Source organism: Clytia hemisphaerica, unplaced genomic scaffold, assembly GCF_902728285.1.
Source record: "Clytia hemisphaerica strain Z4C2 unplaced genomic scaffold, Clytia hemisphaerica genome assembly, whole genome shotgun sequence".
Classification (NCBI taxonomy): Eukaryota; Metazoa; Cnidaria; class Hydrozoa; order Leptothecata; family Clytiidae; genus Clytia; species Clytia hemisphaerica.
In genome coordinates, this window is record NW_027103855.1 from 2,034,670 (window position 1) to 2,059,893 (window position 25,224).

Sequence of the window (25,224 nt, forward strand, 5' to 3'; positions counted from 1 at the left end):
GTTTTATCAATAAATTATCGATATTTTGACTTTTTCCGCATCGACTTGTTTTATTTATAATTTTTCGATATTTTAACCTTTTCCTCATCGACTTGTTTTATCGACAAATTATCGATATTTTAACCTTCTCCCCATCGACTTGTTTTATCGACAAATTATCGATATTTTAACCTTTCCTCATCGACTTGTTTTATCGATAATTATTGATTATTTTAACCTTCTCCCCATCGACTTGTTTTATCAATAAATTGACAATATTTTAACCTTTTCCTCATCGACTGTTTTATCGACAAATTATTTTAAACTTTTTCCTCATCGACTTGTTTTAATCGATAAATTATTGATTAAAATCGCTCCTTTTCAATGTGCCAGGTCGGTCTGTTTCCTATCTCTCGCGGCACTTTTACTAGGGGAAAAAGCAGCATCATTCCAACGTCCAAGCACATCATACCGTGAAAAGCAAATGCCGAAATAATATTCCAACCTGTGCTGACCAATCGAGATTGTATTCAGCGCGCGCAATCAACACCCGGGGGGGGGGGGTACTACCCTTGTCGACCGACGGGGGTGCTCCGCTGAGGTTCGAAAAATGGACCCTACGTGGGACTCGAAATTTGCGAAAAAAGTGACCCTGAATGGGACTGAAATTCCAAAATTTTCTACTTTTTCCCCAAATTTTCCAAAAAAAGGCACCCTACGAGGGACTGATTTTTCTATTTTGGTGTTTTTGCGACCCTACCTGGGACTCGTGGAGGTTGAAAAAGGTACCCTGACCAGCGGAGCATCCCCGTAACCCATTTTGCCCCCCCAGTACCCCCCCCCCCCACGAGAGATATAAAAAGAACACAAAATAACTCTACTAGACATTTCCCCCTTTCCTTTCCTTTTTATAATTGTTTTTTGTTTTTTTTTTAAAACTATATATTCGACCTCGACCTCACTCACAAGAGGTCATCATCAGAGTAAAAATCTAATACAGAATGGGGACTCTAAAATCAAAGTTTTGGATAACATTTTAAAGACCTTTTTATAGCCAGCAGAAAACTTGTAGTCGGTAACAGGCTATTGAAAGGGCCCAAAAATACAGAAAAAAGGTTTTTGTATCAAATGTTAGACGGCCTTTTGATTCCTCCACTACAGGTTGGTACAGATCGTGTTAAAATATTGTGAATTTCCGTGCTCTTTTGATTCTAATAAAACATTTTGTATCTTTACATGGGCTAAAGTATCGATGCATGACTTATTTTACGACTGCTAGAGAGACAGAGGGACACGACACATTAAAATACCAACAAGGGGCTACACAATACTCAAACACAGTCCCTTAGTTCACTCTTTTTTGTGATGGGTTATATCACGTCCATTAGTAAAATCAAAAATTGGTGCAAGTGTCTCTGGATACCAAACTTGGGGCTAAACAACTTGTATCCTCCATTTGCAAGATTGCATAACATTTTTATTTCAAAATGGTTAGTGTGAAATGTGTAATTCGAACGACTTGTCTTCGATTGATGGAATCAAAGATCAAAATGACATGAAAGCCATCTCCAGAGCTGCGATTCTTGACATTCAAAGATACTTTGCACCACTCATCTTTTTGGCAATCATCGACCCACGAATTATTAAATCACATCATAGACCTTCATCCCAAAATTGTTGGATCGGTTTGGAACAGATGCCACAAAGTTAATCCAGAATTCAATATGCAGTTGTTTATTAGCGAAAACACTAGAGCTGAATCCTAACCATTGTGTACTACCACTTCGTCCTGCAGTATTTTCCCAGGTGATGATTTCATTTGCTCTGAACACCTCATCTTGAACATCCCCAACATATGTTTTTCCAACACCATAAGTTTGAGGAAAACTTTCCCATTGGCCCATAAGTTTCAAAGATGGGTGACGTTTACCGTTGATCAAAAAGGTGTATTTGGTACCTGATTAAAAAAAAAATCATCATGTTCATATGCGAACGTTCCCTGATGGGAAGATTCCAACTGGTTTCTATGATGAGGTTTTTGCCTTTTTTAGGCCAAGCAGCGGTAAAGAGAGTTGGTTTTGAGAGTTGGGAAAATGCCATGAAAGGTGTTTTCATATTTTTTTAATTTAGCAATTTTACTAAACTAAAATTCGTGTCACACTTATGATGGCTCACAAAAAATATGTTTAAAATACTCGCAAATAATTCGAATAATTCGCGAAAGTAATAAACTCGTGTAACTTATGGCATGTACAAAAAGGACATAAGTTTGGAGCAGAAAAATTAGGGCCATAGTTATGGTCATTTTTACGTCAAAAGAAGCGTATAAGGATGTAGATTTCAAAACTGCCAGTTATAGTAAAATTATTTTTTTGGCTTTTTAAATTTTCCTCGCAAAATATATGTCCTATTTGGAGTTACACGAGAATGTCATAAATTTCATGATTTTTCGTGAATGTTTCTGCTCGTGAAAGTTTGTACGCCTAAAAAAGTAGTTTGAGTGATTGAAAGTCAGGGAAAAGATCAAATAAGCAAATCATCGGTTCTTTAGACTATAATCGAGAAAAGAAAACTCAATCAAAGGAAAACTAAAAATAGTTACTTTCTCTAGAATATAACACCCTTACGCGTGCGCTTTAAGTCAAAGTTTTGGCATAAACTACATAAGACATTATTAAAGACATTGGCAGTTTTCTAGCTTTTAGGCTAATTTTCCTATATAACATGGTCTACAGATCCAGTGATAGGCTAAAGATCCGATGATCAGCTAATTTGAATCTATTCTTGACTGTTCGAAGTGCGTTTCATGGGAGTTGTACTTTTGTTTTACCTTTAATTGTATCAATATCGCAAAAAACTTTGGTCGATACACCATGTTCAGGTTCAACTGTGTGAATGCCTGACTTGCAATTGAGACATACATCTTTGATTTCTTTGCAATTTCGATATCGCTAATGAAAAAACAAAAACAAAAAAACATGAATGGAAAAACATTATTTTTCTTTGAAATTATAGTGCTCGGAATTATCTTTTCAACGGTATATAATAAATAATTTAACATTAGAATTGAAGCATTGGTTGAAAAATGGCAAACTTAGATTAGTGCACGCCTAGAGCAAATGTGTATTAGTGTATGAAGTAAGAGCTGGAAAATCACACATAATGTTATTATTGTAAACTCTAGAGGAAAGGCAGGGATGTGTATTTTTGAATCAATCCTTTAAAAATAGATTTCAGTACCATGAATGTCATTGTTGAAGAACTTGGGAATAGGAAAAATTGGGAAATTTGCATACACTTATTTGAGGGTAAAAATAGAAATTTCATACATTCACGCAAAAAAGATTGGGAGTTTCACGTATTGACGTGATTAAATTTGAAAAAAATGTATAGAATACTTTCAAGTCATTTGAGCACAAAAGAGACAATAAAGATCTGCTAAATATAATCTACCCTACCCTAGCCTACCTTACGGCACCCTTTATTGATATGAAAATGCAAGCTCTCTAGCTAAGACTGTTTCGAAGTATTTTATCAAAATTACCTCATAATCTGTTTTTCATTGCTGACAGACAGCGCAAAAGATTCTCATTGCTTGTATTAAAAAAAAGCCCAATATATGATAGGCTTCTCCTGCTTCTGCTCATCCTCTAGCGAAAAAAGTTTCTCATATAGGAAATATATATATAGAAGTCTGCGATTCAGACTAAATATGTGAGAGACATGCGCGATACAAAAAATTCTTAAAATCTGTCCTCACAGGTTAAATTTCAGAACAGAAAAAGCTAAACTGAGATAGTCAGAGATACTGACAGTAGAATTTTAGACATATAGTTACATTAGAACTGTAAAATATTCCTTCAGATTTCTTCTTCGAGAATATCTTCTGATCTTTATTTTTCAAGCAAAAACATTGATTTTCCTTTTCTACATAATAGCTTTCTTTAACTGTTTTTTGGCATTCCAAAATGCATTCGATCGGTGATGACGTAGAAATAGGTTTGGATGCTTCTTCTGTATCAAGATGTGTTGTTGTTTGTTGTTTTTCTTCGCCCGAATACCAATTGGAGTAAACAAAGCATAGCTGACACACAAACACTATCAAATACATAATGATAAATCAATGTCAAAAATTAATAATAAAGTTAGCACAAACTCATTGTGAAAAATGTCTTCATCATATCCCCATGAGCAAAAGTACATTAAAAGTCCTTGACAAGAATTATCAAAACGTGAAAATTTTAGGTTCTTCAATCAAGGGCCCTTCAAAATTATTTTAGAGGTGATAATATTTTAATTGTGATGTTCCAACATTTATAGCAATCGAGAATATATCAAGAACATAATAATTTGTATAATTCCGTGTAAAATAACACCGAAAGTTCAAACAAAAATCATGTTTCGAAATGCTTTTCAAAAGATGATTGCTTTTCCATCTTTGGTGATTTTAATCAGAGCTCTTTCTGAGAAAAAATCTCCTTTTTTTATTCATGCTTGAATATATCTAGGCTATGCATCAGTTTTATAAATTTTCCATGAAATATTATGAATTCCATAAATACCAATAAGAAACGCCGAAATTAATAATATTGTTTTTGTTTACGTATAGCTAAGATTTTGCGATGAAAGTTTTGTAGATTTCCAAGGGAATAACTTAGGTAAAATCAATTGAGTGGTCCATGAAAATAGTTATTGCAAATTCTTATAAATACGATATGACAACCGATACATGGAATAATTTAAAATTCAAGTCTGTTATTTTATACCGTCGCGTCATCATTTTATAAGTAGTTTCTAACCAAAGGTGTTTCTTTTTCTTCATACCGTCATGGAATCAATAAATACACCCCCTTCTCACAAACCAAGTAGGATTTTTTCAGCCAGTGGGTATAAAAAAAAACGGACTGAAACTAGATGAGGATTGATATTCCCATATTTTTTATGGATGGGGATTTTAAATCTTTTGTTTTCAAGTCAGAAAATTCAGTAGGGATGGAAAAAATAGCACATATGTTGCAGTGAGGATCTGCTTATCTGGTTATTTTCGTTATTTTCACTGGGACAAAACTTAAAGTACAATTTTCCACTGGGGACGATATTTTTACCAATTTTTTCCATAGGGGAGGGTTCCCAGTGGATCTTTTAGAAGTGGGTGTATAATTTTTTAAAAATTTTCCATGAAAATATTATGAAAATATATGAGCTCCATAAATAAAGATAAGAAACACCGAAACCATCCACCGAAGAGGGACTTCAAAAAATATCTGTTCTGAAGGCACGTTCCAGCTGGATATGGTGGTCTGTTCTTAGCGAACTAAATAAAAAAGTCTGCTGGAAAAAAGTGGTCTGTTCTACTGAAGATTGGGACCAGCTGGAAAAATATGATCTGTTCTTATGAAAAAGAGTTTGATATCCAAAAAATAAGCACAGCAGGTGTCTAAGAATTTCCTATCTCGTGTTCTGAGGGAATTTCAAAAAAGTCAAAAAGTCTTTGAGATCTGTTCTTTTCCTTGTGAATGTGGTTGCCTGGAGTGGCAGCTGAAAAATTGTCCTCATCTGAAAATTGTCGATCTGCTCGCACAGATATTTAAACTGTTAGCTGGAAGTTAAGTTTCTGTTCTTAAAAGTCCTTCAGTCGAGCTGGAATTTAGCGATCTGTTCTTCTAGGATTTTGTCAGCTCTGGTAGATATAAGAACATAGTTAATTCGCATAAAATAAATTACCTGGTAATTTCGTACCTGCTCCGAAAGTTGTTTTACCTCCTAGCTGGAAAAATATAACTATTCTGAAGTAAAAATTTCTCCCCTGGAAAACGAGAAATTGTTCTTAATTTTGGGGAAATCCTTTCAGCTGGCAAATCAGAACAGATATTTGCAAATTTTAGGTCGGTGGCTGCTTCTGAAACACCGAAACTAATAACATTGTTTTTGTTTACGTTTTAAGTAACATTTTGCGATGAAAATTGCATAGATTTCCAAGGGAATGACTTAATGTAAAATCAATTGAGTGCCCCATGAAAATATTTATTGCAAATATTTTACATTTTATTAATACGATATGACAACCGATACATAGAATAATTTGAAATTAAATTCAAAGTCTGTTAGAATTAACCTTTAGCCGCCGAGAGACGTACCACGTACGTCATATATACAGGCCGAGAGACGTACCACGTACGTTTTGATACTGGGGTCCTTTCAAAGTTTAATAAAATAAAGACCAGTTTGAATTTTTCTATTCTGTAAAATTTAACAGACAGGATAGGGTTGAAGGTTCATTTTTTAAAAATTTTACGGGTCCTGCTTTTATACATCTCGAGATATCGGAACTCAATGTCGGTGTATTTTTCAAATGTCAACAAAACATCGTTTTAGTGGTGGACAGAGGGTGTTTGATGGATTTTTGGACTGAAAAGTCATGTTTATGTCTGGTTTTTTTCTTGGTTTCAGCATATAAATATCATTATATGAGATAGAGAACCTTTATTGGCAGTTTCTATGTGGTTTGAAGGGGTTTTAGGGGGTATTTCCTGACATACATGCCTATCTCTAGCTCCAACAACTCAGGGCTGTTTTGCCTCAGTTTTTCCACTATTCTGGTGTTTTATTGCTTGAATTTACATGATAGAGAGTCTGTTATGATTATTGTAGTAATTTTACAGGCTTAGGGTAAGTGCAGGGCCAATTTTAGAGCAACGGGACCACTTATTTTACCTGTTGTGGCCGGAGTGTCGATTTTGGTGGAAAAGTGTGCTTCACCGAAACTTAGATTCTGAGATGAAATGAGCTTCTTCAGCCCTGAAATTTCACACAATGGTCGATTATAACATAAACTAAAACAAAATAATTTTTCTGGGACCAATCTTTACCTTGTACCCACTTTTTTCATTCAATTTGTCAAAAAAAAGAAAAAAAGTGAAAAAATCGTAAACATGGAATTTTTACTGTTTTGATTTGAGGCTGTGTAGTCAGGTTTAAAAGGGTGATTAGGCGTCTTTTTGGTATTATCTGAAAAAATAGATCCTTAGCTTTTCAAAATGGGTTTACTTTTTACTTAAGCTTTAGCGGTTCAGATTTTATGACATTTTCCGCGAAACCTCCATTTTCATGAAAAAAACAGCGGCAGCAGCGCGCGCTGTTTTTAAAAACAGCGGTGTCTAAAGGTTAATAAATTTCCGTCTTAAAGGATCTTGTTCGTGGGTTTCGTCCTCATACTATCTCATACAATAATGGACAAAATGTTTGATACAAACTTTCGAAATTTTAAACACTGAAAATGAATTTTAGGAGCTCAAACTTACTTCTGAAATGTAGGGTTTGAATATAAATTTCAAAAGCTCAAAATTGTTCCAATAAGGTTTGGAATATAGAGCCTAGAAGCCACTGAGCCCGCCCCAACGAAATCAACGTGGAATTACCAAAATCGTAATCCTCCCCCGACCATGATTGTAGACGACTAATCAGACAGAGTAGAAAATAAGCGGAAGGGACAAACTTTATACTAACTTTGGTTTTTCTGTAATAACTATATCGGATTTTCTTTCATCGCAAAGCACCCACTACGGTATTACTCGAATCCAGCCTAAATAAGGAAGGGTTTTGGTTCGAAATGTTTCTGTTTTCCCATCAAAATTTCGGCTTAATCTACGGAATTTCGGACATACCTTGCGAAAAAATAACACCGTCACACCGGTTTGTAGAGCTTAAAATACCGGAATACAGACAAAAATTAAGGGTAATCACCGTCTAATCTTATAAATTAGATGCAAGGAAGATTATATCATCACGTTACCAACTACTTTTCAATGTATTCTCCAAGTGCAAAATGTGCCATGGAAGTGAAATATTTAGTCGGAGAAAGTGACGGAATTTTTAGGCTTTCTTATATTCAGTGCATCAGTTTTATAAATTTTCCATGAAATATTATGAACTCCATAAATACAAATAAGAAACACCGAAATTAATAACAAAACATTTGGTTTTGTTTACGTAAAGCTAAAATTTTGCAATGAAAGTTTCGTAAATTTCCAAGGGAATAACTTAGGTAAAATCAATTAAGTGGTCCATGAAAATAGTTATTGCAAATTCTTATAAATACGATATGACAACCGATACATGGAATAATTTAAAATTCAAGTCCGTTATTTTATACCGTCGCGTCATCATTTTATAAGTAGATTCTTTCTCGTCATATACCGTCATGGAATCAATAAAGTTCCGTCTAAAAGGATCTTTTTCGGGGAGATTCGCCCTCTGCTTTACTTCTGAAATGTAGAGTTTTGGCATGAAACCAAGCATGAGACCTAAAAGTTACGACCTTTGGATCGCAGGATTCAATAGCTCAAAAATTGTTCCAATAAGTCTAGAAACCACCGAACCCTTCCAAAATCGAATCAAAGTACTAAAATCGTCGTTCTCGCCCGATCTCTAAATTTTGAAAAATATCAAAATACACAAAATGATTTTGGACCAATCCATTTTACGTCCATCTAGGGGGAGGGGGTGGACGAAGTTTTCCAGAAACATTTCAAGGGGTCTCTTTTCATTTTTCCAAGGGGGTAAAGAGTTATTCTAGAATTTCCATGGGGTAAAAAACTGATTTTAGTTCGTCCACCCTCACTTTAAGGTATGAAAACAATCTTTTCAAGGAAACTTTTGCAAATTTCGCAATTTTCCAGGGGTTATCGACACATTTTCAATGATTTTTATTGACTTGAAAAGTTTCGTCCACCCCCTCCACCTATATGGAATTTTAATGGAACAGCCCGTGATCAAAAACTGAGCAAAGCGTTTTTAACAAAGGAAAAAGTTAACAAAAAGTTACAACAATCAGCTTCCAGACCAGGGTTTTTTATACAGACTATGATATAACACTCATTGAATGTTTTGCTTAAATGGGAAGAATCAAGAATGATAGCCTTCTTTTAGCACAAAAATACTACAGATGGTTATTAAAGCATTTGTTTCCAGATGAACCTTAGGAGGTCTAAAACATAATTTTAAGCAGCAACACCAAATTATGTTAATGTCACCCTGTCAGATGTCAGATGACGTTATCAGGTGACTGTTAGTACCAGCGGAAAGAGCAAGAAATTTTAATAAGAATTGAGGTTTTAAAATATGCCTTGAAAATATTCCTATCAAAAGTTATGAAAGAGTATTGGTCCCCTAAACTCTGGAAATGGTTTAAATTACTCTCTGTAATTCGAATCTTTCTCTAATTAGAATAAAACTTTTGGTCCTTGAACCTCGAATTAGAGAGAGTCAACTTTAATACTCGTACAACACAACTTGAATAGAATTTCTTCCGAATTGTGTATTTGAATGCTAAGCAACAATGGGAGTATTTATGAATTACAAAAAAATGTTATATTCTTTAAAAATTCGTCAATAATATATAATGAAATAATATATTGTTAAGGGCTGAAAGTTTCGCGGGCAGAAAGTTTCGCGAAGTTAAAAAAATGGCGAGATATTGCGAATTTAAGTTTCGTGAATTATGGTTTTAGCCGAAATTTCTTAGAAAGAACTTTCGCAAATTCATATAAAATTTACCCTTTTTGCTAACAAAAACTCATAAAACACGCAAAAATTTAGCAAACAGTGCAAACCTGAGTAGGAAAGTTTACTTTTTGCGAAAAAAACTTTCGCGTTTTTCAGGTTTAATTTCTTACCTGGCAGAAACTTTCGCGAAAAAGGATCAAAATCGCGAAAAACGTGAAAAGTTTCTGCCCGCGAAAGTTTCTGCCCTTAAAGTATATTGAAACAAATATTAGAGATATATTATTCATCCTCGTGTAGACTAGATGCAAGGAAGATTATATTACGTTACCAAGTACTTTTCAATGTATTCTCCATGTGCAAAAGTGTCATGAAAGTGAAATATTTAGTCGGGGAAAGTGACGGAATTTTTAGGCAAATCTTTCCTTTCTTGTCAACTTCAAGAGACTTTCTTAGAGTTAAAAATGTTACCCAACGAAAGGTTTTGCCCGTTTAAGGGTTGTGAGAAAGACATTGGGAAAGGAGCAAATAGTTATGCAGTGGTTGAACACCAGCTCGAAGTTGTCGAAGTATTATAGTGGAAAAAGATATTCACTTCATAGAGCATTCATAAAATAACATTTCAAACATTTCAAACTTAACAAACAAACTAAATTTAATTTTAAAAAAATATTCAACGTAACAAAAAAAAAATTAATAAAAATAATTTTCAATGATAAAAAAAACTAAATAATTTTTTCATAACTCAAATTAAAACGTTTCTCTTGCTTTTCAAAATAAATCCTTTCTTTTTCTATAATTATATAAATTCAACTATATTTTCATATAAATAAAAAACAAACTAAAGAATGGAGACCGGTTACGTCCAGGGTTTTCACAGATTACTTCCCAAGAAATTTCTGCATACTAAAAAATAGAAAAAGTCGATCAATGAATCGATAACAGTTGAAAAGCATGAGTAAATACCTTATCGGGGAAAACTTCTTATGACATGATCTTTTTTCCAAGCAAAAAGTATTGAAACCAAAAAGTGCGATCGAAGCGCGCGCAAGTGGAGACCGGCCTTAAGGGCTCTGACCATAGTGAATTTTTCATAATTGCCGTGTTTAAAATGTGTTTTCTGACTGATGTAACCAACAAAACTATGGTATGTTATACATTTTCTATTAGACAAACTATTCCTGAATCTGAAAATTCAAAAATTGCATTGAAAAAATTTGATGAAGAAGAAAATGAAGACTTTTGCGAGGAAGAGTATTTCAACTTTGAAGAGCTTAGTTTCGGCGAAGAAAAAACAAAAAACATTTTGAGAAATTTTTCGCAGTAGATTGTGTATCTTTTACCGAACAATGAAAAGTTTTGCGGAAAATTTTTGTAAATGCTTCTTTGTCTCAAAATCTTCAAAATAGTGGTTTTTCATCAATTTTGCATCTGGATTTTGCTTAAAAAAACAGTCATAACTTTTGACACATCTTTTTAGAAAAATTTTCCGCAAAATTTAAAATAGTTCAATTCTTTGCGGACAGTTTCAAATAAGTTCGAAACAAAAAGGTTAATTTTAATTACCCATTAAAACTTAGCACTTTTTATAAAAGAAGGTGATGCAACATATTATTAACGTCTTTTTAAAGTTCATAACGTCATTTTCGCAATTAAGTTCTTAACTACTCTTAAGGGGTTTGATTAAAAAGCAATTTATAGAGGCAATTCTTTGTTAAAAGTGTTAAAGAATCTAAAACATAACTTTTATGTTCAGATACTAAAGTCAGTTTTCTGACTATGGTCATAGCCCTTAATATATTTAAAGATGGAGTTGTTGAAACCAAAACTACGACAGGGAGACAACCAAAGAAATAAAGGGTGTCCCAAAAAAAACCAGCAAATTTTAATTTATAAAGTAAATTCCTCAAAACTCAGTATTTTGACTCGGCTTAGAATAGTTGAAATAAGATTATAATTTTCTTTGGGAAAAGCTGTACAAAGTTGTACGAAGATTTAAATTCTTTGCCTAAGGCAGGGACGGAAAGAATTGGACAGCCAAAGAACAACTACTTACAACGTTCTAACACCAGAATTCTTCTTTTGGGGATCGTTGACGTTGGCTGGTGCGGATTGTGTCGCTTTCAAAAAGTTCGGCCCACTAAATAAAAAGAGAAATACAGGAAAACTTCAAACACGATTGGAGAGTTGATACCCGATTGAAAAGCTTTCACAGGTGTTATCAAATGATACATGGGTCACCTCCACTCTCGATTCCTACAGGTTTTCTAGCGAGCACCTTACCAAAAACCGGGATTTTTCATTACTGCCAGGTTTTCGGGCTCCAGACATTCGACTTTCGAAGCCCTCTTTTTCCTAAAACCATCAAAGTGTAAAGAAGTAAAAAATCCCCCATTTTTGTGAGGTACTCGCTAAAAAATAAGCAGAACTACGGGGCCAATAATTTTGACCACGCGAAACTTCCAGCCCGTAAAAAGTAAATGTAAAAAAGGGTCTTACCCGTCCTTATAAAGTTCTAGCTCTTCTTCGAGGGCCATCATTTTGATTTTATACGTGTTCCTCTCCTCAAGTAAACTCTGCATTTCTTTTAACGTGTATCTCGGTCGGTCTGGATCCTTCTTGACGGGCGGTCGCTCCGAGGGTGCATCTTGTTTGTCGGGCGTATCGTTCGTTTCATCACTTGTTAGACATATAGACGTTGTTAAGACTGCGAAACTCGAATTTTCCATAGTTTCTTCCTCTTCATATTCGTTATAATTCGCATCCTCCATTCGTAGTTCATCTAATAGAGATGCAGTCGAAGTGTTAAGATCAGCCTTCTCGTTGTGAATCGATTCGCTGGATGTTCTAGATTCGTTCGATAAGACACTCGAATCGGATCGTAAACGCTCGTTGATGTCACCCAGACGCGTGACTTGTTCTTGAAGCTAAAAGGTAAAGATCTAATACATATAAGCAATGGCCAAAAAGATGAACTGTTAAAGTAGATAGGACAAATTAAAAGTAAAAGTTTTTGGTCAGCCTAAGCTGAGCATTCAAATAGGTAAAATTTTCCAGTTCCATGAGACGGCAAAAAAAATCCGATTTCCCGATCTCACTTTGATTTCTAAACTTTCTTCCGATCGGGTTAACTTTTTGGGTACTTTTAGCGTGCGTCGTTTTTACAGATCATAATGTGGTGTTTCCAGATGGCGGCTCAAGCGATAAGTCAGATTTCGCTGATTGCTCAGAGAGAAACTAAGTCTCAGAAAGTAGAATAAACAGGTAAGGTGAAAGATAGGAAAGGGAAAATGGGCCGCCGCGCTCTGAGCATTTAGCGAAATGTGATAAGTCAGATGTGACAAGTCAGTGTTGTACCAAAGTATTTCCAGTGTAACTGAGTGTAAATCTGTTGCAAGCTTCAATTTCTGTCATTTATTTTTTAACTCGGCAAATCAAACACATGATTTTCATCAAGGGGATTCTTTTTCTACATCTTTTGAAGGTTTAAAGCCGTTTGCTCAAGTTTTTGTTTATGTTGAATTTTGCTTTTTATTAGTTTTTGCAATAAAAACATATTTTTCTTGTTTGCCTATAGGTGGGATTGATGGTGTTATAATGTTATTGGAATTTGATAAAGTTTAAAAAAGTACAGCTACTGTCTAAACTTGATAAAGACTGGATGCAATCGTGCTTTTTTGGACTTGGTTTGGCTGGACGTGTTTGATAAGGCGAATCGCAAAAAATTGTTTGGTTCCCGTCATTTCTACTTTAAAAACTGGGGTCATTCGATCGGTCGGAAATATTTTTCTTTTAAGAAGCAGCTACATCTTGTTGAAATGAAAGGGAATCCGTGTGGACTGATCCGAATTAAGAAATTGAGAAACCGTGGATAAACTGGTTTTCGATTTACTCTCCATTAGCATGCGGCTCGCTACTTCGATTTGAAAAATTGTAAACACAGAGCGTGCAGAGGTCGACAGTGGAAATCCAGCAAAGCAGCGGAAAAAGCTTTCCGACTCTCCAACTCTACCTGCTGACCGTAAATCAGGGTCGGTCAGATGACGGGAACCAAATGATGACATCACATCTCCTATTATTGGACTTGCAAAATTATGACAAATGGTCTTCGGAATTTGATCAATTATATTAATATTAATATATACAGTTCTTGTTGAAATTGATCAAACTATTTTTCACGCAGTTCCGGACGCAGATTGTGTTTTTCTAACCTTTTCTAACCTTGGCGCACGTTTTGACTGAATGATGGAATGGAATGAATGGCGATAACAGTTTATACATATCTCTTATCAGGCTTGCAGAAAGCGGACTGCAGAAAGCGGACTGCAGAAAGTTATGAAAAATGGTTTCTAGAATTTAATGAATTATATCGTCAAGTTACACAACATGCACACTCTCGTCACAACTTGCACAGTCATAACAAACAGATCCATATGGTCTTCATTAACATTGTTTTAAAGTTTAAAAAACACTGCCAGTGCTTGGCACAGAAGAGAGGACTTCCAGTTGAAATTAATTGCTACTCCGCTGCCCTGTTGAATTTATTTATTATGGTCGTGTGTTTATTCCGCCAAGGCGGTAAAGCGATCGCCCAAATTCATAGACTAATCAAAAGGGAGTTTAAAGCAAAGTGGGGGGAAAATGAGCTTCCCTGCATAGTTATGAATTTTAAGTTTTGCTTTCGATTATCATTTGCGACCAGCAAAGTCTTCAAGATGGTTGTGTGCATGTTGTGTAACTTGACAGTACTAAACTACAAAATTTATTTACGAAGACTGGATGTAAATTATGTTTTTCTGACCTTGCCAAATTTTGGCTTTGACTGAATAGCAGTCAGTTTTTACGTACCTCATTGGCCTTGCAGACAACTGACAAATGGTTTCTGTAATTTGACCAAGTCTACCAAAATACAGTTCCTGTTGAAATGTTATAAATATGAACTACGTTTTGCAAAGATTTTAATGCAAATTGTGTTTTTCTGGAGTTCAAAGTGTTATTGGAGTTTTATCAAGTAAAACAAAAAGTACAGTTTCTATGTATATTTGATGGATATCTTTATTTTGGTTCTGACGTTTTGGCAATTTTCTTATTTATTTCTAGATAACACTTTGGTCAGATATGGATATTGTCTACATCCAACAGAAAAAATGTATCATAACTGACTGGAATGAAACTGACAAAAAGTTTAATTACACTATGTTTCTCTTTTATTTTATAGTAATGAACTATAAAGCTTAATTGTTTGATGTCATAGAAACAGTGCTACAATGCTAAAGAGAAGTATACTTTGATCTTCTCGTGGGGGGGGGGGGGTTGGAGGAGGAGCTCTCAGGCTTGTTTTAAATAATTTTAAATCAAGTTATTATTTCTTTTATAAAACAATTTTTTATTAAATTAAGCATCAGAATTCAGAAACTTGCCAAACACTTTGATAAAATTCAAACCTGAAATCACGAAATAAACATTTACTGGTTCTAATGAAAAAGCGCAGGAACCTTGTCTTCGACATGCCACTTTTATGAATAACGGCACGACGTAAAACTTACGGCGTCTATCTCGTTGCGTTGTGAAGTTAATTGATGATTATGACGTCTTATAGTGTCACGTTGGTCATCGATGGTGGTTTTCATTCGTACCATGACTTCAATATCTCCAGGTAGAGCTAGAAACAAGATTTAGAGTTCATGATATGCACCATTGTAATGTCTTTCACGGACCTAACAGCTGATTGGTTGCAAGTGATGTATTGACTGATTTTACGTCATATACAACCAATCAGCTGTTGGTATGTGCCAAGATCACGAATAGAAGAAAAATAAAGATAAATCAAGCAGTGAAAAATTACTGATTCTGACATTGGTTAAGATTCCACTTCCCGGAAGTTAGAGTTCACTGCTAATTTTCTAGCGGTAGAAAACCAGGACACCGGGTTGTTGAATAATGAGTTTCATGAAGTTAGCCTCAAAATAAACTATTTTTCGTACCTCTAGTAAAACCCTTCACAATAATCAACCAGGTAAACCCGAGAAGTGATTCTAAGTTCATAAAGTGGAATCTTAGCCGAATCAACGATGTTCTTCTTAGGATACCTGGGGATCAAGATAATCTTGATGCAATCTTGTGAACAAAAAGAAAACGAAGAAGCCACATTACAGTGTCTTTGATAAACCCGGACAAACTTTTATACAAAGTAAAATCCGATAGACGGAGAATTGTAATCTTATCTCAATTATTCTAAGCCCAGTTTAGATGATGAATTTCTACTTTATATAAAAATTTCTCCACTTTTTTTTTGGGACACGCAGTATTCTGGATAATTCAAAAAATGGATAGCAGATAACAACATTAACATGAATCCATATACCGAAGGTTGATTTTATGTTCCCATGGAGTGACTAGTAATTCTGAGTATAGGAAATGAGTGAGGTAAAATTCATACTCAAATTCATGCTATACATGGAGTGAGTTGTATTACTGTTGGTTTGGCTGATGAAAAAATATTTTTGCATGTTCTTTTTATGACGTGTACATTCAGTTAGAGTCGATTGTTTTAATGCATAATGGTGAATAGAAGAAAAGTGCGGGTGTGTCAATATTAACGGGATTTTTTCTTAATTTTCCTTAAAGGGGGGCCTTAAAGGGACATAAAAGTAGTAAAATGTAAACATTGCGCGAACCACGTGTCATTAAAGAGAACAATTAAAATCACGTGTCCAAAACAAACTTGTAAAGCAATTGAAAAGATCAAAATCAGCCATTTGTTTCGATTTTTTTATTTTAACATGTGACATTTGTTTTGATTTTGTATCCCGCTGCATACGGTTTGTTTACAAATTTCGTCAGTACTTTTATGTCTGTCCCTTTAATGAGTTTTTTGGTCATTTTTTTAATTGCCTTTATTTTTAGAGAAATTAGAGGAATCGTCAGGCCGGTCAGGCTCCATTTCATAGCAATACAAAAATTTATAACAATTTTTCGAGCAAAAAGGCAAGGGCAGGCCGCAATGAAATGTTATGATGGGCAGCAGTAATAAAATGTAAACAAACCAGAAAGATTGTCATCCGTCTAATGTTCAATGCAATGTTTTATACAAAAGCACCCAAAACGGACCAGGTGTTTGCTTCTAATTTTGAATTTAAGCTATAAAATTAGTGGCAAACGCCTGGGCTATTCATTGTGCATGTTTATACTTTTAAATTCCTAGATTTTCTCATATAACTTGAAAAACCATCCTTGACAAAAGACACTTGATCTCAGGTCTATGGGAAAGGCATTCCACCCCCATTTGTAGTGAATAATTCAAGATAAAATATAGAGTGCAAAATTACAAAACACCTAAATACGTGAGTGAGACAGAGTGATAACATTGTGCTACAAATTGCGTGGTCGAGACTAACTGTTAACAATAGCGAGTTTATGCATCTACTCTTCTGAGGACATCGGGTGACGTATACAATTGAAAAAAGCCCGCAGTTTTGACCTGAAAACCTAAGGACGATAAAAGTGATGATTTGACGTCGTCTTTAGTCAGTCAGGATTTAGGCAAATAAAAAACTAACCGTCTCCGTCGAAGGAAAAGGAAAAACATAAATTCGCTATTATGGTGAGTAAGAGAGGTCGCTTTTTCATCTCCAATCTCCAATCTCGTCGAATACATTATTAACAATTTTAACCACATTAATCGTTGGATTTGATTAGTCATTAAGTGTGTTAAGTGTACGACGTCTTGTTAAGGCAAAAATTCTTGAAAAAGTTATATGTAGTCTAAGAATACTAATGTGAAGTATGTATATTGGTCGGTAAAAAGGTGTCATCTTGTAGTCATGGTGACCTTCTTCTAAGTCATCACCAAAGTTTTTTATACATCTATTATTATTTAACTCCAGTTTTCGTAAAACTATCAGAATTTCAGTTTGGTCAGTAAGGTACAGTAAAATAGTAGTTTGTGCAGGTTGCGGGCCAAAGAAAAATGTTGAAATTAATCAGTGCAGAAAACAATATAATGCACAAGAAAATAATGACGTTAGGTTATTAACTTATATAATGTAAAAAAATAATTGCGGTGCAGAAAAATGCAAAATTTTACAATGATAACAAAAACATGCATGAAAAGATTTCTGTATGATGGTTTCTTTAAAAATAATAAGCGTTCTGAATGCCATATAGTTGATAGAACCTAGTCAAAAATCTGTTGGAACACAATGAATGGTTAAAAATAACTTGAGCTAATTTCACGTAAGCAAAGCTCATTAAGAGTCTCAGTAGATTGAAGATTTCCATTAAGGGTAGAATAGGCTATTCCAGAAAAACTTGTCCCCCCTCTGTTTAGGAGGTCTTTTTTGGAAAGGTGACCCCGCTAGATTTTTCTTCCAATTTTTTCAGGACCCCTTTGGATTTTCTTTCTCATATTTCGGACAACCCTGGGTTTTTCGACCACCCTGGATTTTCCAGCTCATTTTACTGACAAGTCTAGATTTTTACACTCAAAATTTACCACCCTGGATTTTCAACCTCATTTTGCTGACCACCCTGGATTTTTAAAATCGAAAAACAAGACCACCCTGGACGTCTCACCTCCTCAACAAAGGGGGTACAGACTATATCTGGAATAGCCCAATAGAAAGGCTTCCGATATTTTTTAACGATATATTGTTTCATCTCACTGTGCTTGCGTGAAAAACTTGTACCTTTATAAAAAGACAATTTCCCACTCAATATTGCATCCATTAACCAAAAGAAGAACTGTCTTTTCTTTTTGCCTTAAAAAATAAAATGGTTAACAAAGACAAGTACAGTATTGTCCACGGTTAAGTTGCGTCGTTAATGTTACGAAAAGAAAAACTAAAATCAATTTGGATGTTACTTAAGACCATCAAAATGTGACATACGTCCTCTTTCCCTCGATAACATTAGTTCCCTTTAATGGGAACAGTAGTAAAATTACTCAAGTACTAATTATAAATTTTGAAGCGAGTTTGAAAAGCTAAAAGCAAAATAAATTCAGGTAATATTTTCATTTGAAATAGAAATCAATATTATTAATCGGACCAAGGGTAAACTGTTGAAAACGCCCATTTTTTCAAAAAAAAATTAGAGTAGAAAAAACTATTATTTACAAAAATATATCATTTACATAAACGTTCGACGTCGGATTAAAGTGTGCGTGCGTTTTCATAATATAACTAATACGTGCTGTGTGCGTGAGTTTTAGCCTGTATGCTGAAAAGATTTCAGACTTCCCAACAACGCGTTCGAAGGAACTTTATCAATACTGTTGATGAGGCGGAGGAAGGGTACCTCAACAAAAGAGGGGTACCTCAACAAAAGAGGGGTACCCCAACAAAAGAGGGGTGCCTCAATAAAAGAGGGGTACCTAAAAAAAACAGGGGTACCTCCACAAAAGAGGGGTACCTCAACAAAAGAGGGGTAACCTTCATCAGCTATAAACAACGTTTCAATTTCTATAATTAGGCTAGAGTGTTATGTGTGGTAGTCATATAGCTAGTCTTGTAATGGTTTCCAACGTTTAGAGGAGATGAAAAATACCCCTCACTTATGAAAGTAACCCTAACTAGCGGTAAAAAAATTCTCTTTCTTCAAATACTACACGTTTTTTTATAAGAACAAACTTTATAAGAACAAACTATATAAGAATAAACTATATAAGAACAAACAATGTAAGAACATAAGTCTTCGGAGGGAAAAATAGTAAGAACACTTTAAGGCTTTGCAGACTCAAAATGTCTTAGGAAATGGACAAAAATACTCAAAAGATTGTGAAAATAAGAACATGTTAAGAACATTTTTAGGCTTAGAACTCAAAGTTAAAGAACATCAGGAGGCTTCAAAAAATTTAGTTATTCTTATAAAAAAACGTGTATATAGGAGAAGTACAGTATTTCCATTTTTTACATGCTGATCCTTGCGCAAAATATAAAACATCGGTTCATTGTCGGCCCTAATAACTTGTGTAAGAAGGTTTTTGGTATCTGCATTATATGTACGTAGAGAATAATATTTCATAAAAATGAACTTGCCCAAATGATATAATAAACAAAAAAATATTAACATTAGTCAATTTGGTCAATCAGGTTATGTTGAACGCGTAATTCGTCGATTTCAGTGTACTTTGTACGGTGTTTTAGTTAAATGTAATTTTATTGTCATTTTTCTCGTTATTCTAGTATCAGAATCTATATTATCATGGCAAAGACCAAATATTCGATATAAGGTCCGACGTACCGTTATAGAAAGTAAACGAGATGGAAATAAGCAATGAGATGGAGAATGAGAGAACTCCATAAAAGGTAAAAGAATACGTTTTAATACCACTTTTGTTCTTCTCCTTGGATGATTTGATTGATTCTCCGTCACCGTGTTTTTCAAGTTCTTCAACTAGACTGTCGTTTTCGTGTTCTAGCCGTTTTAGCTTCTGTTCCATATCTTTTTTGTCCTTTGTGACGAGTCCTTCCATATATGCTAGTTTCTATAAAATCGAAAAACAAAATACCTTATCGAGGAAAACTTCGTCAGGGAAAATTTTCGTCGGGGAAAAATATTCGTCACTTGCTGGTATGTAGTTGGTAAACGCATTAAGGCTGGGGAAAATTTTCGTCGGGGAAAAATTCGTCACTTGCTGGTAGTTGGTAAACGCATTAAGGCTGGGGAAAATTTTCGTCGGGGAAAAATATTCGTCACTTAGCCAAAATTTCGTCACTTTTCCCCGACGAAGTTTTCCCCGATAAGGTAGTCGTTTAGGAGAACGTGACGGTCTATTGAATGACAATTTACTCCAGTATACCTTTTCTTCAGCCAGTAGAAAGGGGATAAATTATCATGTCCCTGGGTGACAGCTCTGTTGCAGAAGACAAATCAATCATATGATGTTATCATTAAAATGATTTATGCTGGAGTAATTAGTTACTAAAAAGACCAAGCACCGTTTTGCCGTTAGGGTAATAGACAAGGATTTTTAAAGTGACACTGAATAAAGATGGCGCATACCCAGCCGGTGAACAACGTTATTTCAACGTTCATCTAACGTTATATGGACGTTGTGAACGTTAAATAAACGTTGAAACAACGTTGTGTGCCAGCTGGGTATGGCCTATTCTAGGGTTGTGTATTTTATGCATATATCGTCCAAACTAATGAAACTTTATTTATCGTTATACACTAGAAAAGACAGCTTACCTCTTCAAGCTGCCGTTGTTGTATAGCTTTATCTCTGTTGGCATGGATCATGAATTTTTCACGTTCGATCATCAGACCAGCTAGTTTCTCTTGATCGTCCTGGTGACGTTCTGCTAGCGTTTCTAATTGTTCCAACACGTATACAATCTTCGGCATGATGTCTATATATGGAGTGAAAAGAATATTAGTTTTCCCGTATCTGATAATAATAAGTATAGTTGAATGTAGAAATACAGTAAGTGTAAGTTAAGTTAGACTTTATGTTTATGTTATTATGATATTATTTGGCAATATTATTGTGAAATTAAGAAAGGATTTTAAACGGTTTATGTATCGAACGTGTCTTAGTTCCTGCTCGAATACTAAAAAGAAACCTACAATGATGGTGATGATATTTGAAACAAAGGGAATTCCCTGTAAGACTTCAAAAACCACACCTTATTTTTAAGTGCAATTTTAACTTTTAGCTTTAAGATTAGACCATCAAGCTAGGATCGAATATATTCCAAGTAGCCTATAAGCCACTAAATTCTTCCAAAATAATAGAAATATATAGAAATTGTTAGGACTGGATTCGAGTTTGTGGAATACACACCTTCGATAGCTTCTTTTCCATATTCTTGGACTATCTGTTCGATGTCTTTCCCAATGGAAGCTGCATGCTCGTATACGTCCGATACCGCAAATATCTCTTTCTCCATGGCAACCAACAAATATTATGACGTCATCAGTAATAACAAGACCAACATTGAGTGCGAACAATAAATATTTCAAAACAAGTTTGATACAGTGCTGTGTTCCGTCCTCTGTCGCTTCAATATTTTTCAAGTCATATTTAGCATCTTCCTTTCACAATAATTTAATGATGTTCTTTCGTATGTCGTTGTATTTTTTTGTTAATTTATTTTTTTCTATGTATTTTTTTGTCTGAAAATAAAGAAAATAGAAGTGATGAATAAGCTGTCCAATTCAGTGAGGGTGTGGGGTTGCAAACACCGAAATAATTTTTGGACCGTACGCCCCCCCCCCGTTTCAAAAATAAATAACATGGATATTTATATGGTGGTTATGAACAGCAAATACATTTAGAAATAAAAATTTAAAGCAAAAACTAAACAGGTGAGACAAAATTTAGAATTTGACAGTGTTATAGAAAGAACATAAAGAGTCTGGCTTATAAGGACATCCAGCCAAAGGAAAGATGTCTAGAAATTACATGTTACTTTGAGAAATAATAGCAAAAGATTGTAAACAGCACAGACGTTGAGGTTCTTAAAATCTAATTGCGGTGAAAAGATAAGAACCAAAGCTTCAAGAAAAAACAAAAGATCGCAAAAGATTGTTATGTAAAAAAAAACAGATTAAAACAATTGATGGCAAAGTGTCGTGAAACAGTCAACTCCCTCTAATTCGAACCTCTATTATTCGAATCTTTCTGAAAATATTTTACGAGGGTTTCTCCTTGACGGGAACTGAGAATTAGTTCGAATTAAAGAAAAGATTCGATTAATAGAAATTTGAATTAGCGAGAGTCTACTGTATTTCGACCTCTCCGTAGAAAGCTTATGTAATTTTTTAAAATTTTATATCTTTTATTGTAGATAAATAGATTAATTGCTACTAAAATTTCAAGTTTTCTATATTTAAAAAATTTCCATATTGCTAAAATTTTCATATAAATCTTTAATTGCTAATAAAATTTCAATTTTTCTTTTAAAAAACCTCCATAAATGATTTTTAATTCTAATTCTATGTACAAAGATAAAATCCAATCTAATAAGTCCTAATATATTTTTATTTCATCGTTTAGCAAAGCTTACTTTAAAAGGAGCTGCTTGTACTTTATATTTTATTGAAAATTTTAATTATCAAATCTTAAACCATCTACCTGCCAATTTACAATTTGTAAAACAAATTAAATATAAATAAGAATAGCTGCTACTAAAAGCTACATTAAAATATAGCTCAATAAGCAAAATAGGCTTAACCTCTGAGGCGGATCAAAGATTGAAGATCCGAATAAAATTTGGCCTAATTTAGGCACCTTCATCACGAAAATTGATGAATTTTCAATAAATTTCCTCTTGCCATGTTTAAGAATATAAGTTTTTGTTTGCCGGGGAAGATTATCACTTATAGTGCAAATAATTACGAACTTCTACTAGATTCAAAGTGATTCTAGACCGGTTGAAGAGTTTCAGGAAGAGTGACACTTGATCCACAACACAACATTCAGAGAGCAGGAATAATATCAACTCCATCGTCCGACACACCTCCGTTCGTAAAAATCTTGGTCGTAGTACGTCTCGCCGTTATAATCCGTCAAATCATCGTACTCCTCCAGCGACTTCGTATTAGCCGTGGTACGCTTCTTTTCCTCATCCGTGGTGTGAACAAGATTCAATGACGGCATCTTACGGTAACGTTCACGGATAACGTATGCAATACGTTTGGGTTGGCGACTACGTGTAAATAGACCTTTCTTGTTGCCCGCTACTCGTGTAGTTCCTGCAAAACAATATATTGTAGAGTTATGATGAAAGTAGTTCCGCTTGATGGTAAATTACCACACAAAAATTCAATGTGATCTCGTTATGCGACCATTTGATCGCTTTGTAATATTTCCTTTAGCTTTGCTTGGGCTTGACAAGTCCATGTAAAAAGGGAAGGTTTGAAAAATTGTCAAACAGAATTAAAAAATACCCAAGAGAAAAAAAATTAAAACAGTCAAGCTTATCAAGTACTCTGAAAAGCTAGGCTTTTACAATGCATTTAATGAAAAAGATTGGGTGAATATTTCAATTGTTTCCTTTGTCTTCATCATACTACAAACATACAAACCTTGAGCAGTTGCAAAGTCAGCGAAATTCCAGATCATTTCACCAACGAAATAGCTTTTCTTGTATTCATCGAAAAGTGGGAAATAACTTTTGACGGCTGCCACTTGGTAATCTTCTGTGTACATGACGGGCGGATTCTAAGGGGAGGTATTTTATTATTTGCAAGATAGAAAATTCAAAAACACTTCATATTGTCCAGTTACCCTGATACCAAAGAAATACGTGATAAAAAATGTGTAAAATTGTCTAGTCCGTTGTACCGTTTATCGTTTCCAAAGCCACTCCAAATAGATAGAATATTGACGGGATTCCCAAAAGTAGAAATGTGAACATAATAAAAAACATCCCTCCAAGTCCCACCTGAAAAAGGCCAACACTAACTACATAGGGTCACCCCCATCTTATATCTCTTATCAACCCCAACCTCCTGCTATTTGTAAAATCTGATAATCCTCAACCCAACTCCCATAATCCAAGGGCAAGTTCTAGCTATGGAAAACAGATATATCCCCTATTTGAACAACGTTGGAGAGTAAAATAATTTGAATGCGGCGTGATTATCAAACATTGTATAATGAAGCTAATCGCACGATGAGCTATTTTTTCTCATTTGGCGCTCCTTCAAAGAGAGCAATTAATCGTTAATTGCATCCTGTAGAGATCAATCACACTCTTCAATGCCGCGTCAATGTTTACAAAATTGATTTTAATGTATTTTCTTACATCTTTTTTTGCATCGAACGTTTTAATTGCATTCGAAATTCATTTCATGAGAAAGAAAAACTATGAACAACAATAAAAGAAAAACATAGAGAGTAGATAACAATATAAAACTCTCGGTTTAATTTCTGTAATTTACTTTCCTAACTGGGAAAAAGTAGCGAAAGCCATTGTGCGATTAGCTCGTAATCACATAATAACTCGTACAATTCGAAAATTGCACTCGTGATTTTTTTGTTTCGAATTTTCCTCGTCCTTTCTGACTCGGAAAATTAATAGCAAAAAAATCACTCGTGCAATTATATTCGAATTGCACTCGTTATCATGTGATTACATATACTAATTCAATAAACAAAACAAGTAATAAAAGTGATGAAGATTCTTTATACAAATCCAGATCAGTTAACATCGTTTAAGAAAAAAGAATTACAGTCCATGGCCCGGGAAGAAAAACCCCATATAATTGCAATCTGCGAAGCTAAGACAAAAGCAGGTGCCTTGAAGGAGCTACATGAATATGAATTCGATGACTAAAAAAATTGCTAGCCAAGTTAACCTAGATATAGATCAAGGGCGTTGGCATCTCGTGGCATTGTCATATTTGTCCATATCTCCATTAAACACTTGGTGATCGATGTCAAGCCTTCGGCAACTTTCAATGAAGTTTGCATGATTGAAGTACAACTATCAGGAAAAGATTTGCTCGTTGTTGCATGCATTTATCGAAGCCCAACTAGATTTACGTCATCTAACGAAAATAACAACAACTTAAACTTATTGATCAAGTCCATTGCATTAAACAAAAATATTCGCACAAATGTTTGTTAGGTGATTTCAACTTTCCAACAATCAATTGGGAAAACTGGACCACCCCGCATCTGGAGGATAGCAAAGAAGATAAATTTTTAAATGCTTTGAGAGACACATATCTCCATCAACATGTTAATGAACCAACTCGATGTAGAGGAACTGATGACCCATCCCTCATCGA

At 34.6% G+C, this 25,224-nt stretch overlaps 3 protein-coding genes across 4 annotated transcripts; all 3 read right to left on the bottom strand.

Annotated features, from left to right (window-relative positions):
* Positions 1 to 938: 938 nt before the first annotated feature.
* On the bottom strand, positions 939 to 4,329 carry LOC136808275 (uncharacterized). Its single transcript, XM_067064816.1, has 3 exons — positions 3,818 to 4,329; positions 2,810 to 2,930; positions 939 to 1,936 (listed from the first exon to the last, which is right to left on the bottom strand). Exons 1-3 carry the CDS (start codon positions 4,088 to 4,090, stop codon positions 1,623 to 1,625), a joined length of 708 nt encoding a protein of 235 aa, XP_066920917.1. The 5' UTR covers positions 4,091 to 4,329; the 3' UTR covers positions 939 to 1,622.
* A 7,179-nt stretch (positions 4,330 to 11,508) lies between these two features.
* On the bottom strand, positions 11,509 to 21,600 carry LOC136808266 (RILP-like protein 1). Of its 2 annotated transcripts, XM_067064809.1 has the most exons (7): positions 21,269 to 21,600; positions 20,674 to 20,834; positions 19,810 to 19,966; positions 18,168 to 18,239; positions 15,027 to 15,142; positions 11,980 to 12,407; positions 11,509 to 11,620 (listed from the first exon to the last, which is right to left on the bottom strand). In XM_067064809.1, the coding sequence occupies exons 1-7, from the start codon at positions 21,372 to 21,374 to the stop codon at positions 11,533 to 11,535; spliced, it is 1,128 nt and encodes a 375-aa protein (XP_066920910.1). In that variant the 5' UTR covers positions 21,375 to 21,600; the 3' UTR covers positions 11,509 to 11,532. The 2 variants fall into 2 exon arrangements, with proteins under 2 accessions (XP_066920910.1, XP_066920911.1); XM_067064810.1 differs by lacking the exon at positions 18,168 to 18,239.
* Positions 21,601 to 22,924: 1,324 nt separating this feature from the next.
* LOC136808163 (beta-glucuronidase-like) lies at positions 22,925 to 24,009 on the bottom strand. The gene is made up of 2 exons (XM_067064705.1): positions 23,515 to 24,009; positions 22,925 to 23,181 (listed from the first exon to the last, which is right to left on the bottom strand). The coding sequence occupies exons 1-2, from the start codon at positions 23,636 to 23,638 to the stop codon at positions 22,925 to 22,927; spliced, it is 381 nt and encodes a 126-aa protein (XP_066920806.1). The 5' UTR covers positions 23,639 to 24,009.
* Positions 24,010 to 25,224: the final 1,215 nt, after the last annotated feature.